At 36.0% G+C, this 16,471-nt stretch overlaps 1 protein-coding gene across 2 annotated transcripts in view; it reads right to left on the bottom strand.

Moving 5' to 3' along the window:
• Nucleotides 1-16,471, bottom strand: part of NEGR1 (neuronal growth regulator 1) — a 1,417,016-nt gene that overhangs the window by 470,683 nt on the left and 929,862 nt on the right. Inside the window, exon 5 of one of the 2 annotated variants that reach the window (XM_006896776.1) lies at nucleotides 9,471-9,602. The exons of the other annotated variant lie outside the window; for it this stretch is intronic. Within the exon in view, the coding sequence (XP_006896838.1) occupies nucleotides 9,471-9,602 (132 nt within the window). The remainder of the gene's footprint in view (nucleotides 1-9,470; nucleotides 9,603-16,471) is intronic. 2 annotated transcript variants of the gene reach the window in all.

Genomic DNA, 16,471 nt, shown 5'->3' with positions numbered 1-16,471 from the left:
CCTGAATTTAAAATCCATCTCAGGAAAAGTTTTGAGGCCTTGAATACTAATGAGCGAAGACTAGATGATTTGTGGGAGGATATCTGGAATATCATTCCTGAAAATAATTAAAAGACAGAAGCAGGAAAAAAAAATCATGATGGATGTCAGAAGAGACTCAGAATATTACACGAATTCCGAGAAGCCAAAGGAAAGGAAATCAAGCAGTTAAGAAGCTGATTAGAAGATTTTAAAGTGCTGCACAGGAAGACAAAACAAAGCATGATAATGGAATGTGCAAAAAGATGGAGTTGGAAAATAAGAAGAAATGAACTCACTCAACATTTCTTAAGCTGAATGGCCTGAAGAACAAATTCGTCTCAAGTCACAATGCTTAAGGATGCTGTGGGTAAAACGTTGAATGAGGCATCAAGAGAAGATGGGAAAAGTACACAGAGTCACTATACCAAAAAGAATTGGCTGGAACATTAGAATGTTGTGAAATAACATATGATCAAGATACCATGATGATGAAGGAAGAAGTTCAATCTGTTCTGAAGAAATTACCAAAAAAAAAAAAAGGCTCTAGGAATTGATGGCACCCAATTGACAAATTTCAACAAACAGATGTTGCCCTGGACATGCTCACCAGGTTGTGCCAAGAAATCTGGATGACAACTACTTGGCCAAATAACTGGAAGAGATCAATATTTATTCCTATTAAAAATTATCATTTTATGAATGTGGAAATTACTAAACAATATCATTAATCCATTAATATCACATGCAAGCAAGATCCTGCTGAAGATTATCCAAAAATGACTGAAACAGTGTATCAACAGAGAACTGTCTGACATGCAGGCTGGTTTAGAAGAGGCTGTGGCACTAGGAACAATATAGTCATTGCTAGATGGATCTTGACTGAAAGCAGAGAGTACCAGAGGAGTATCTTGATTGTGCTTATGTGAAAACTATTCTTAGACCAGAAGGCAGTGGTCAGACCAGAGCAAGGTAATACTGCATGGTTCAATATCAGGAAAGATGTATGTCAGGGATGCATCCTGTCTCCATATTTGTTTAATCTATATGCAGAACAGATCACCCAGGAGGCTGGGCTATATGAGGAGGAATGTGGCATCAGGATTGGAAGAAGACTGATCAACAACCTGAATTATGCAGATGACAAAATCTTGCTTACTGAAACTGAGGAGTACCCAAGACATTTGCTGCAAAGGGTTAAGAACTGTAGCCTTCAATATGGATTGAATTCAACATCAAGAAAACAAAGATTCTCACCACCGTGCCCCTAGGCCACATCATGATAGGTGAAGAAGAGGTTGAGATTGCTGACAGCTTCATCTTGCTTGGCGCTTGGTACCAGCAGCCAGGAAATCAAAAGATTAATTGCACTGGTAAAGTCTGTGGTCAGGGTCCTTCCCAGAGTACAATATCAATCTAGAGACCAAAGAGTACTTGATCCAAGCCATAGTCATCACAATTACTTGCTGCGCAATGACTACTGATTATAGAAGAAGATGCCTTTGAGTTGTGGTTCTGGAGAACAGTATTTAAAATATCATGGGCTGCTAAGAGGAAAAAACAAGTCTGTTTTGGAGAGTATGAAATTGGGTTGTTCTTTGGAGGCAAGAATTTTGAATCTCTGTAGCATATCCTTGGGCACGTTACCAGGAGGGATCAGTCTTTAGAGAAAGACATCAACTCAAGAAAGGAAGATCCATGGTTGAGATGGATTGACTCAGTGACTGGGGCAATGAGGATAAGTGTGTTGGAGAAAAAGAAATTGGGTCAAGATAGAACGGGGTACATAGCTGTTGTGCATAGGGTCGTTATGAGTTGCAAGTGACTCAAAAGCACATTGACAATAAAAATAATCTTGAACAAAAGGAAGCTCCAGTAATTTAGTCCTTAGAGAGTTGTGCTGCTAACCCAATTTTTATGTCTTACTCACAGTTCATATTTATCAGTAGTTCTAAAGGAGAAAGATGAGAAATCTGTTACCTTCAGATTGATGTTTCATGTGTATCATCTCATTTAATCCTTACTTGATCCTTTAGAATTGTTTTATTACCTTACATTTACCGAAGAGGTAATTAAAAGTTAGAAAGATGGCATTGTTTATTAATATTACAATTCTGTTGTTGTTGTTATGTTTGATCCAGTCGTAACAAACTCACAGCTGACCCTTAAGGAGGTTTTCAGAGGCTATCATTCGCAGATGAAGAGATTGCCCATCTTTCTCACATGTTGCTGCTGGTGATTCAAATCACATGCTTTTGGGTTTGCATTGTAACTCCTTACCGACTAGACCACCAGAGCTCCCTAGTAAATTGCAGAACAAGGATACAGGTTCATTTCTAAAGCAGTGATTTAACAAGGGGGGAAAATTATACAAGCACAGTAGAACGCAAACTCCTCTGTCACAAGATCAGAATTCCTTATCCACTTTTCTAGTAGGTTAATATTACTAGGACTTCAATGCTTTACCAATGTCCTATACTTATGTTTGCTTCACTATGTAAATCTACAACATTAACTAATCCATTAAATTTCTGAATTTTTTTCAATTTGGCTTCCAAGGGAATTCAATCTTGTTGATTTTCCAGAATATAATTTCCCTTTCCAAACTAATTCTTCATTTGTTTCTACTTTCCAATTTAATTGAACTCATGGATTTAGATTTCAAGAGCATTCTTTCACTGGTTCAATTATCAATAGTAATTGTAGACACAGTCTAGTGGCCAGTGGTATGGAGCTGTGTTGTCGACCTGAAGGCATAGGTTTGAATCCACAAGTTATTTTGCAGATGAAAGAGAGGCAGTCTACTCCTGTGCAACTCACTACCTCTAAAAACCCACTAGATGTGAATGAAGAAAAGTGTGAAATACAATGTATATGAATTTGTACGCAAATAAATAGAAACTAAATTTTTAAAAACAAAAAAAATCCCAAACAAAACCAACCCACTGGAAAGTCAAATATAGGGCTGTTTTGACTCAACAGCACATAACAAGAACAAAACCAGCATATCTATATAGCTGCTGCTAAACACAGAAGTACAAACGAAATAGAGATTATGGAAGACTTTAGTTTCACCAGCTCCTTCTGTTTTAGCTAATCAGCTGTTGAAAAAACATGTTTTTTCTCATGCAATGTGCGTGTATAATTCTGTGTGTATATATGAAATTAATTAACCAATGTCTTGTTTTAATAGTCATCTTTTCCCACATTTATCTCATTTATAATTTCAAAATGAAATATTTTTATTGTAGAGGAATAAAAGAAAATTCAGGTAATATATATTAAAAAAATACCTGTATTCCCCTTATCCAGAAATAACTTGTTTGCATTGAATCTAAGTAGCCGACAAATTTCTTTCTATTTATAGCAAGATACTGTAAACAGCTCAAAGTGAACTAATTTAGTCAATCTAGTCTATATAAAAGAAATGACTAAGCTGTTTAATTAAATATAAATCCACAGTGAAGTGTTCTTGCTCTAAAACATGTGAAAAATATTATGATGTTTGTTGTATGCATTTGGTATGTATATACAAACAAGTAGTAAAACATAAAACATTTTTAACTTGCAGGAAACGGAAATCTCTTCCTCAAATTGACTTACCATATATCTGATACACCAGAGCTAATGAAAATTTATTACATTCATCTGGAGCTCCATTTGGGAAAAGGGACAAAGTTTCACTTCTAATTAGAACTCAGATTACTACTGCATTTCATATGCACAATCAATATTGATTAATAATAATGAAAAGAAGTACAGCCTTGAATCTGGCATGGTACTTTCTTGAGGGAATTTTTAAGTTTTCCAGAGATGTGCAGATCCATGCTGTAACATAGACCACTGGGCTCAATTTTGGGCTTTGGCAAACTAAGTTTGTTCAGTATGCTTTAGCTAATTTCTTTTGGGAAATTAACACTTAGAAATCCATAGAGATCACTCAATTTCACTTTTAAAGGGTAAAATGAAGAAAATTAACACTTTTCAAACATCAACACACTCACTGATACCTACACACTCAGACATCTTGGACATTGCTGGCATATGGGTGACATTGTTATTGCAAACTAAGGGAAAATTTAGGTCTTGACCCGAAGGCTGAGAAGAAAACCATATTTTTGTAAAAAATAGTTATTCATAAGATTTAAGTTTATCCATTAAACTCCATTATTCACAGAACATTATAGGAAAAAGTGAGTTAACCAAAATAAAAGTTGAGAAGAGAAAAATCCATAAAAATCATTTTTTCTTAAATAATGATGACTCTATTCTTAATCAAATAGATGTTATTATTATGGCCCCAGTAACATGTTCACTTAGGAAACTCTGGTAATGTAAATCAGAGGCACTTACACTGTTATTGTTCTGGTTGCTGTGTATTGTCAAGATGGAACCGGCCCATAGCTGACCTTCTGGTGGGTTTTCAGAGGCTGTTAACCACGTGGAGGAGATTTACCACCCTTCTCCCTCAGAGCAGCTGGTGGCCTCAAACCACGTGCCTTCGAGATTGTAGCGCAGCTTCTTGCCACTCAGCCACCAAAGCTCCCTTCTACCTTAAACGGGGTACTTCTCTGCCAGTTCACATTAAAGAGCATCTCAACAAAGGAAGATGGAAAATCTCTGTGTGATTTACTGTCTCCGTCCAAAAACTTTTGAGTGTGTCAGCTATTAGGTATTTCCAACTCATAGACAGCAATGAGTTTGAGTTTGGTTCTTTATTTTCCATGTTTAATATAACTCACTTATGACTTCACTTTCACTAAAATTCCTTAGAAAGCTAGTGTGTTTTGATTTTTTTAAAAAATTCCTTTTTTTATCATTACTGTGATTTCTATTAAAGGTTACAGAATGTGTCCATATTCCATCCATTTACACATATATTGTTTAATGACTCTGATTACAATCCTTACATTATATTATCACATTTTTCACACTCTCTCTACAGTTCTTGTATCCATTCTAGGCTGCATCCTTTACCTTCCTACTTTTCTGAATTTTATTCTTGGAAAAATTCTGCTTTTGTGATCTTGTGTGGTACAGCATTCTAAGCACTAAGTATCTCTGGCATGATTGATCATTTAAAAAATAAGTTTATCGTTTGCTTAAAGATGTGTTACAGAGATGAGTTCAGTTCCCAGCTCAAATAGGCTTTCAGGTTTCACCAGTCCATGGCACTACGTCCATAACTGTTTCCATATGTCTATTATTTTCTTCACTCTTTGCTCCAGGCAAGAAGAGACCAATGATTGTATTTTAGATGGCCACTCCAAAGGTTTTAAGTCCCTGCTCACTGATCATCAATTCTGACTATAAAACATTGTCCTTGTGAGCCATTTTATGCAAACCAAACTTGTTAATACACAAAATTATAAAAAGGAGACTCCATAACCAGTGACCTGGTCCCTTAAGGTATTTGGTTATGGCAAAGGTGTTTATACAATATTGTCCCTTTATTGGTTCTTCTATCTAAATGGATATGTTTGCAGTACATACAAATAACCATGTTAAACTATCAGCTGTCAAACCTATGCACGATTATAGATAAGTCCCTTTCACTTGATCATCTGTTTATTTTGTTTATGTATGTATTTTGAATGAATGTTGTGACTGGTAATGTAGGCTTTTATATATAATGTTCTATTGTCTGTAACTTTTATGAAGGTGTCTGTGTATAGATTTTTATTGTTGATATTATGCTAACCATCCTTTATTTTATATAGCTTTTCACTTCACCCAATTTAAGATGTGTCTATTATCAAATTACTAATTTTCCTTCCCTTTTCCCTCCTCTCCCATCTTTGACAACTATCAAAGGATACTTTGCTGTTTGTATGATTTTCCTTTGCTTTATTATAATAATAGACTTGTACATTATTTGTACTTTTGTGTCTGATTTATTTCCAGGTTAACCCATGTTATACACTATTTTCCAAGTTCTTTTTTATTCTTTAGTATTGCATAGTAGTCCAATGTATATATTATGTACCATGATTTGTTAATCATTTTAATTCTTTCTTTATAACCTCTTAAATTAAAATTGGTTAACAAAATCTTCTTTTCTACTTAATCTATGGCATCAGATACTCTACTGAAGTCATTGAAATAAAATCTTCAGCTGAGGGAACGTCTTTGGGCTTTGCTTCCAATTTTCATGCCACCGTGTTGTGACGGAAGACAATTTCCCATATGTTTGCTAGCAGGGACACTAAAACATTTATGGACTATCTTTTTTAGGATATTAGTATAGTGAATAATCTTAAAAAAATGGAAGTAGTTCTCCTTACTGCAAAAAAGGGTGGGTTTCTTTATAGTCAAATATAATAAAATTCTTTACTGCTTCTGCATCAAAGAATTAATTTGCTGTTCAATAAAAAATATTAAAAAAAATTCTAAGCTCATATCACCTCAAATATAATGTATATGTAGTTATCCCCTACTCATTATCATGCCAGTTTCTGGCAATTTGGGTTTGAGGCACTGTTACTAGCTACTTAGTTGTCATACTTTGTTTCCTAACACTGTTATTAGTAATAAACTGCTCTTTTATCTGCCTCCTATAACTACTTGTAAAATTATAGCAGATTCTTGATATTTTATATTACCAGTTCCTACACTTTTTCTGTGTATGGATTATTTTCTCAACTCAGCTCTCCCAGATGAGGACTACAATGGACGCAAATGATCAAGTTTTGGGATCACAAGTTTGTGCTTAATGATTGCACCACCAGTGGTCTTTGGAAACTGCCAATCATACACTAGTTATTCTATTCCACAGAGATATTTCAGCCTCAAAGATACAAAATGTCTCATTCTCTCTCTCTCTTTCTCTCTGTCTCTCTCTGTCTCTCTCTCTGTCTCTCTCTCTTTCTCTCTCTCATTGTCTTCAGCTTGGTATGAATTAATAGCTGACAGACACATCACTGGGTTATTGAAGATGTAAATTGCATGGGAGGAGTTTGCCTATCTTTCCTCTGAGAGGCTGTTGGTGGATTTTAGTCACCAATGAGCTACAACCTTTGGGCTAGCAATGTACTTTTATACAGACCACCCCGCCAGAACTTCCTAAAGATACAGTAAAAGCCCTACAAATTCTAGTTGAGTCAGTAATTTGCTATAGCCAAAAATCCAACCTCCCACAATGAATGAATGAAAATCCAACTTTTCTGTAAGCTTCCATTAAAATCCCAATTTTTAAAAAGTGTTTCCAGGATTTCAGGAAGCATATTACAATGTTTTCCCATTAAAATATCTATGAATTCTAAAAAAATTCAACCTCAAAGAGTATTTTAGTGTTTATTTATTGCCCCACAGTATTGAAATATTTCTATTAATATTGAACAACTACTGATTCATCTTTGCATTTTAGGATATATTTGTCATTTTTCTCATAATCCATAGCATAAAACTCAACTCAATTCACTGACACTTCATGGCTGGCCCATTAGTGGATTTTTGGGAGGCTGTAATTCTCATGTATAGTGGTTGCTTTTTTTCCTCCTATTTAGCTGCTGGTTGATTCAAACCTCCAGAGCGATGTTACCTTTTAGATTAATAGCACAATCTCTATGGAATACACCACTAACACTCCCTAGTATAAAACCAAGTACCAATTATTAGTGATTGCATATAGAAAGTGTATAAATTAAATGAAAAATAGAACACTGTAGTTTCTAAACACTTTCATCAATATTATTGTCCCCAGAATATCTGAAGATGTTAAATAATGCAAAATTTCGAGAAAAGATAAAGGCAGTATGCATGAAAACACAGATTGCTCTATTATTGTTGAGATCATAAGATATATACTAGTATTTTAATGAAAAAAATTAATTTTTTTGGCATTTAGAGAAAGGGTAAAGCATAATAGTATTGATTATTCTATGGATGTCTTCCAATATTGTAATTATTTTTTTCCTACTAGTTCATTTACAAAATTAGAATACATACATTGTTTTCAAGAACATATCCTTTCAATTTCCCTTATCCTCACCCATCAAATTGTACAACCTCCTGATTAATCACCATCCCCAACCCCCTACACTTCCTCATCCCGCTGCTTTCAACTTCTCCTACCCCTCTTGGATCCTTACACTCATTCTAAAATATCGATTTTATACAATATTTATCTTTGTGGGACTGAGTTCACTCAGCATAATGCTCTCCAGTCCCTCACAAGTTAGGTAATAATTTACAAAATCATTGTTCCGGCATGCTGCATAATATTCCACTTTTTGAATATACCCTAATTTCTCAACCCATTCATTTGTGGTTGGGCGTTTGGGCTCTTTCCATGTTCTTGCGATGGTGAATAATATGGCTATGAACATTGGTGTACAAGTATGTTTGTGCCTCAGTTCTCATTTTTTCAGGGTATATTCCAAGTAGTGGGATAGCAAGGTGATATGGAATTTCTATGTTAGCTTTTTAAGGAAGTGTTAAACTGCCTTCCTGAATGGTTGTACCATTTTACAATTCCACCAACAATGTATAAGAGTTCCTTTCTCACCACATCCTCTCCAACATTTATTACTTGCTCTCCTGTTAAACTTTACCACTGTTATTGGAGTGAGATGGTACCTCACTGTGGTTTTTATTTGAATCTATCTTATTGCTAGTGATTTGGAGCATTTCTTCATGTGTCTGCCATTCAAATATTGTCCTCTGTGAAAATTCTTTCCATGGCTTTTGCCTACTTTGTAACTGGGTTATCAGTCTTTTTCATGTGGAAGCCCAGGAGTATTCTGTAAACTTTTGTTTTAAGTCTCTTGTCTGAGATAATATTGCCAAATGTTTGTTCCCAGTCTGTAGGATTATTTTTCACCCTGTTGGGAAAAGTTTTTGATGCGCATATGGATTTAATCTTTAGAAGGTCCCATGCATCAATTTTATCTTCTTCAGATTGTGCATTCCTGGTTGTATTTGGCAGTCTCTTTAAATTCTTAATAATGATATTCATGAAAATATTCTTTCTTACAGCAATCAATATTTTCCAAATTAAATAGAATTAATTCACCTTAGTAATAGGCATAATACACTAACATTTCTTGTCTGAGTACAGTCTAACTCAGTTCATTTAGTCGGATGTGATTGGAGTTACACACTTCAATTTTGTCAGTGTACATTCTAGCTGAAAGCCATGAGAATGAAATAAATAATCTGCCTACAGTACTTTAGAGATAGGAATACTATAATGTAGAATTCAGGAAATCAGAGTGACTTGGAAATGTATTCATCTCCACATTGAATTGAATTATCATGGGATTACTTGTGAAATTAGTGTCACCTAAAAATAATAAGATCAATCTTCCAAACATGTACACATTTTGCCAAGAGTAAGTGGTCTTTATCATAAGCTGCCTTAAAAATAAAACAAGAAAGTAGATATGAGACATTACTTTGTAGATATTTGATCTTTTCTCTGAAGTTGGGATAAAGAAAGCAATAGCACTTACAGTTTACGACAATTTTTACTTTCTTCACATCTGGGAATGACACATCATTTTCTGCACTGCACTCATATTCCCCAGCCTGGTCTCTTGTAATTCCATAAATGTCCAAATATTGTCCATTTTCAAATGGTTTTGCTACAAGAAGGAAAGTAGAAAAAGTTTAATTGTCGCTGCCTGAGGCTTCATTCAAGTAAAACAACAAGCTCATGTCTTGCTACTAGATATTGCTGACAAAACAATTCCAAATGAAACTAGGGAATTATTAGATTCTTTGTTCTCCTATGTTCAAAGGAAAATTCAGAGGAAAAGAAAAAGCTGAACATGGGATACTATAACAAATGTTTCCCCAAAACAGGATATACATGTGTTCTTTTTAATTGATTGTGGTTTCTCAACCTTGTCACATATCAAATAGAGCTCTGCACATTTCTGTAATTGAGTTCAACAACCTTCTAGCAGTGTAGATGAAATTCACTAATATGACTTTGTACATATTGACTTTTATACAGTGTAAGATAGCTATTTGACACTTAACCTAACTAAATGTTACTTTTCTTCTGGAGAAATCACATGTCTATATTCAAGGTTTCAAGCTAGATAGCTAAAAAATAGATGTACTATTAAAGACAAATTATTACACTATTTCAGCTTCTAAAATTATTAATGTTACCTGGAAAGATACACTCTGCATACTACATAAAATCTATTCAATAAAGCTTGGAATAAAATATCCCAACTTCCTAACTATTAGAGTAAAAGTTAATTGCTCATAACAGCAATACCTTTATGCATTGTTGTAAACAAAAAAGGTAACACATCACTTGCCAATTCAAATTTTTTCTTCTACAATTCAATGAAAATATTTACATCAAAAATGTAGCCTTCCTCAAGATCACCTCTCATATTTTCCATCCCCATATAAAATAACTCAATATCTGTTAAAGCTAATTTCCCTCTTGTTTCTGATAATCAATGTTAAATTCTGATTTCTGTTGTTGTTGTTGTTGTTATTGATATGTGCCATTGAGTTGTTTGCAAATCATAGTGACCCTTGGTGCAACAGCTCTAAACTCTGCTCTATCTTGAGCCAAGCTTAATGTCTCCAACACATCTACTCCCATTACGTCAGTCACTGTGTCAATATGTCTCACCACGGACGGGTCTTCTATTCCTGTGCTGTCCCTCCACCCTCCCAAACATGACATCCCTCTCCAAAGACTCGTCCCTCCTTTCAACATGTCCAAAGTATGCCAGACGGATATTCATAATCTTTGCCTCCAAGGAGCAACGTGGTTTCACCCTCTTCAGGATGAACATGTTTGTTCTCTTAGCAGTCCATGGTATATTCAATACTCTTCTTCACCACCATGTATCAAAGGCATCGATTCTCCTATAATCCTTAGTCATTGTCCAGTTTTCTGATGCATGGCACATAATTTTGAAGACCAAGGCCTGGATCAGGTGTACCTTAATCTCCAGACTGATATCCTTGCTCTTCAGTACTCTGGAGAGATCCCTGACAGCAGACTTACCTAATGCAATTGGTCTTTTGATTTCCTAGCTGCTGGTACCAAGGCTCTGATTTCTAGATCTTATCCTATTCTAAATGTTTCTTATTAGAGATATCACACAATATCCATTTTTTTGTGATTGAATTATTTAACTTACCATGAGTTCAAGGTTCATCTTGTTTTTTATTCCCACTAGCAGTAGTTGAGTGTTCTGGTTTCTCCACATATTTGCAGCACTTGCTGTTTATGGTTCTGTTTTTAATTGAACTATTTGGGAATGAAAGGCAAGAGGTTCAAATCCACTAGCTACTCTGCAGGAGAAGGATGCTTCTGAAAACCTGCTGAAGTGTAGCTATGACTCAGTTCAGACTCCATAGTGCACATCAACAACAGTCAGAATGAAGTGGTATCTCACTGTGGTTTGATCCCATGAAATAAGTTTTATTGGAGTAAAAACAGCAGTCAACTCAGTGTTGTCTAGGGGAGTAGGTGGTGGATTTGAATCATATGCCTTTGGCTTGGTAGTATATGTTGTTGTTGTTGTTATGTGACATCGAGTCGCTTGAGACTCATAGTGACCCTCTGTACAAGAACCTTAAACCATGCTCTATCCTATGCCAAGCTCATTGTGTCTAACACACTTACTCTCACTACCCCAATCATTGAATCAATCCATATTATCAAGGCTCTACCTCTCCTGAGCTGTCTCTCCACTCTCCCAAACATGATGTCCCTCTCCAAGGACTGGTCCCTCCTTGCAACATGCCAAAAGTATTCAAACAAAGCTTCAGAATCTTTGCCTCCAAGGAACAGCCCAGTTCACCCTTTCCAGGACAAGTTTGTTTGTTCTCCTAGCAGCCCATGGTATATTCGACACTCTTCTCCAGCAACACAATTCAAAGGCATGAATTCTCTTCCTATGATCCCTAGTCAGTATCCAGCTCTCAGATGCATAGCATGTGAATGTGAAGACTATAGCCCAGATCATGTGCACCTGAGTCTCCAGCCTGAGGTCCTTGCTCTTCAGTACTCTGGAGAGGTCCCTGACAGCTGACTTTCCCAATGCAATTCAGTTCTTGATTTCCTGGCTGCTGTTACCAAGAGTGTTGATTGTGGAGCCAAGCAAACTAAAACTGTTAACTATCTCAATTTCTCCACTATCCATACTGATGCTGCCACTTGGCCCAGTGGTGACAGTCTTTGTTTTCTTGATGGTGAGTTTCAATCCATATTGAAGGCTGCAGTCCTTGACCCTCTGCAGCAAGTGCTTCAAATCCTCCTCAGTTTCAGCAAGCAGGGTTGTGTCATCTGCATAAAGCAGGTTGTTGACGACTCCTCCATCAATCCTGATGCTACATTCCTCCTCATATAGCCCAGCCTCCTAAATGATCTGTTCTGCATACAGATTAAAAATATATGGAGACAGAATACATTCCTGACATACACCCTTCCCAATTTTGAACCATGCAGTGTCTCCTTGCTCTGTTCTAATGACTGCCTCTTGGTCCAAGTATAGGTTTTGCATAAGCACAATCAAATGTTCTGGGATTCCCAATCTCAAAGTCAGCCACAGCTTGTTGTGATCCACACAGTCAAAAGCCTTTGTATAGTCAATGAAACACAGATTTTCCTCTGGTACTCCCTGTTTTCTGCCAAGATCCATCTAATATTAACTATGATATCCTTAGTACCATGACCTCTTCTAAACCCAGCCTGCACATCTGGCAGTTCTCTGTTGACATGTAGTTTCAGTCATTTCTGGATAATGTTCAGCAGACTCTTGCTTGCATGTAATATTAGTGATATTGTTTGATAATTTCCGCACTCTGTCAGGTCGCCTTCCTTTGGACTGGAAACAAATATCAATCTCTTCCAGTCAGTTGGCCAGCTGGCTGTCCTCCAAATTTCATGGCACATAGCATCTGTTTGTTGAAATATGTCAATTGGTAGGCCGTCAACTCCTGGAGCCTTGTTCTTTTACTAATTCATACAGAGCAACTTGAACTTCCTACTTCATCACCATAGGCTCTTGCTCATATGCTACTTCATGAAATTCTTCGGTGTCAGCCAATTCCTTCTGGTACAGTGACACTATATTTCTTTCATTTCTTATGGTAACATGTATTAAAAATACAAAGATATACTACAAATGAAGTATTATATTCAAATGAATAAGAAACATTTTTTTCTGAAATATTAGAATTTTCATTTATTTGAAAGCAGTGAATTATTGTGCAGGAAAGAACCTTATTAGCAAAATCTTGCCAAATAAAGAACCCTCACTATGTGAATTTCAAGAATGGTTCCCCTTTTCTATCCATGTACAGGTCACAAAAAGTCACAATTCTGCCTATTTCAAAGGAAGCTGAAAAATGAAGCGGCACTTCCATTGTACAGTCTAACAATAAAAGTAAATTTTAGTTTTACCTTCTTTCTGTCATTTTGCTAAAACTATTGTAACAATAGAAAAGTTAGAAAAACCACACAAAAATTTAATTTTATGTGAAGAAAACGAAATTAGTTAAGACCCTCCAAAGTACAAGTTTATGTCAATTAATTATGACTGTGACTGGGGCTGGATCAGCAGCTGGGCAGGCTGTCTTCCAGATAACTATGGATTTGCTGTCTGAAACCTGGAGTGTTTAAAATAGAAAAGGTAATTTTTCCATTTATTTATCTGATCTAAAGTCAGAAACAGATGAAAAGCGTCCTAAGACAGCAGATAGCTATTTTAGTTTATCTGTAAACTTTGTAATTCAGAGGTAAGTTTCCAAAAGCAGTGGCTATTTACATAACTCATATTTTTTTCAGTAATTCTCTTAGCTCATATGACTCCAATAAACTATTGGTTTTTTATTCTTTTCCTATCATTTTCCTTATACTATTACAACTGGAAAAGGTTTCAATTTGTCTAAGAAGACAATAAAATGAAATCTGTTGTTGTTAGGTGCCATTGAGCCGAGTACAACTGATCGTGACCCTATGAACAACAGACCTGAATCTTGTCCTATCCTGTGCCATCCTCATCATTTTTTTTTCTTTTCTTTTTTTTTTCTCATCATTTTTTATAGCTGAAGTCACTGTGTCAATATCTCTCATTGTGAGTGTCCATCCCTCTCGCTGACCCTCCACCTTTCCAAGCATGATATTACTTATTGAGGAATAACCTTTCTTAGCAACATATCCAAAGTATAAAAGATGAAGCTTCACCATCCTTGACTCCAAGGAGCACTCTGGATGCCCATTTTCTAAGAAGTATCTGTTTGTTCTTTTGGGAGTTCATGGAATATCCAGTACTCTTCTCTAACACCACAACTCAAAGACATCAGTTCTTCTTCTGCCATCCCTATTCATTGTCCAGCCCTCAGATGAATAACAAGTGATTGAAAAGACCATGGTCTGAAAAAGGCACTACTTTGTTTTCAGTCTGACATAATTTCTCTTCAGTAATTTTGACAGGTCCCTGATAGCTGACTTGCCCAAAGCATTGTGTTTTCTAATCTCCTGAATGCTAGTGTTGAGGGTGTTTACTGTGGATCCAAGTAAGAATAAATTATTGATGATTTCAATCCTTTCTCCATCTATCCTGATGTTGCCTATTGGCTCAGTAGTAAGGGTCTTTGTTCTATGAAGAAGACAAAATTAATACACATAAGCAAACAAAATTTTAAGTATAATTTTAACCCAAGATGGTAGTTTAAATGATTCCAGCTATTACTGAAAGGACATACAAATATAAAAGTTTGTAAAAATAGTATTCTCAGAGTAAAAAGTATTTCCAATATTAAAATTCAATTTGAATGTTTCTTTTTTTTGTACTGACATAACCTTAAGACCAAAAGACTCATGCCTTTTTAACAGCCGACAATTATGCCATATTTACATACCTATTATTTAAACATTAACAAATAATTAAATGTGTGGATGGAAATGTAACTTTGTTGATTTTGTGGTTTAAACACTGTATAAATATGAACAAATGCTTTTAAAATATTTAATTATATTAATAAACACATTAGATTATTATGTGTACAAGGGATCAAAAAGTATAATAAGAAAAGAAAGCCACATATTTCATCAATCTTGGGATATGTACAGCCAAAGAATTGCTTAGAAGTAAGGTTGGTGTGGCTTCATCTCTTAGACTTTAAGTATATCACCAGGAAGGGCAAAACCCTGAATACAGACGTCATGATTTATAGAGTCAGTGAAAATAAGAAGATTCTCTATGAGATGGATTACACAAAAGCTGCAACAGTGAGCTCAAGCACACAGTGATTGTGAGGGTGACATGGTTAAGATGATGTTTCCTTCTAGTGTACATAAGGTTACTAAGAGTCAGAGCCAACATGACCACATCTAACTACAAGAGCTAAATGACTGATTCTGAAAGAATGAGCTCAAGTGCAAGAAGATATTTAACAAAATATCACCAGTACAGAGACATTACATTTCACAGGTACTTGTAATATGTACCATTAAGTTGTGACTCATAATAGACCATCCAGTGAGTTTTCAAAGGTAGTAAATCCCATGGAAATGGATTGTCAATCTTTCATGAAAGAGCTGTTAGATTCAAACCATGTGTTTTGGGGTTGACCACACACTCTTTATATCTAAGTCACGAGAGCTTTCTGTCACAAATACAGAGGACCCTATTTACATCAACTGAGTTTCGGTCCCTGGGGTTCACTGCACAAGATGCATAGACCTACTTAGGAATACTTCTACTGCCATAAAGCATAATGTTTAATTACAATTTCCAGAATTAACAGGAAATAGTATTGCATTAGTCAATTACTATAGAGCTAGTGAACAGTTGGCCACTAGCACTAATACTGTTTTTGTTGCCATCTGTCAGTTTTTCACAATATGGTGACCTGTGTGTTGCTATGATGCTGAAAGGTATGCTGCCATTACTTTCAATACCATCAGGCTCAGCTATCCTGGACAGTCTTCACTGGATACACATATAAGCCAGACTAGGATGTAGGATCGGTTAACCACTTCTGAAATAATAAGGATTGTGCAGGATTGGGCAAACTTCATATTTGTTCTTCATGGGGTTATTATGCCTCTTATTGAACTTACCGCATAACAGCAACAAGAATTTTGCTTGAATGTCTATTCAAAGAAGAATGGTCTTGCATTCATCATCAAAAAGATTATTTCACTCCACAGTTGGCATGTGCCATCGAGTAGAGCTTGTGACTCATAGCGACCCTATGTACAACAGCCCTAAACTCTGCTCTTTCCTGTGCCAATCGCACCATCTCAAATACACACATCCCCATTACCCCACTCACTGAATCAATCCACCTCATAGAGGGCCTTCCCCTCCTGCGCTGTCCCTCCACCCTATCAAGGATGATGTCTCTCTCCAAGGACCGATCCCTCCTTACAATATGTCCAAAGTATGTTAGACAGAGCCTCAGATTTCCTGCCTCCAAAGAGCCTCCTGGTTTGACCCTTTCCAGGATGAATCTGTTTGTT

The sequence above is a fragment of the Elephantulus edwardii genome, unplaced genomic scaffold (assembly GCF_000299155.1).
Source record: "Elephantulus edwardii isolate Elephantulus edwardi_28Jun2011 unplaced genomic scaffold, EleEdw1.0 scaffold00190, whole genome shotgun sequence".
Lineage (NCBI taxonomy): Eukaryota > Metazoa > Chordata > Mammalia > Macroscelidea > Macroscelididae > Elephantulus > Elephantulus edwardii.
The sequence above is the reverse complement of the archived record's forward strand: the minus strand, read 5'-3'. Positions and strand labels throughout refer to the sequence as shown.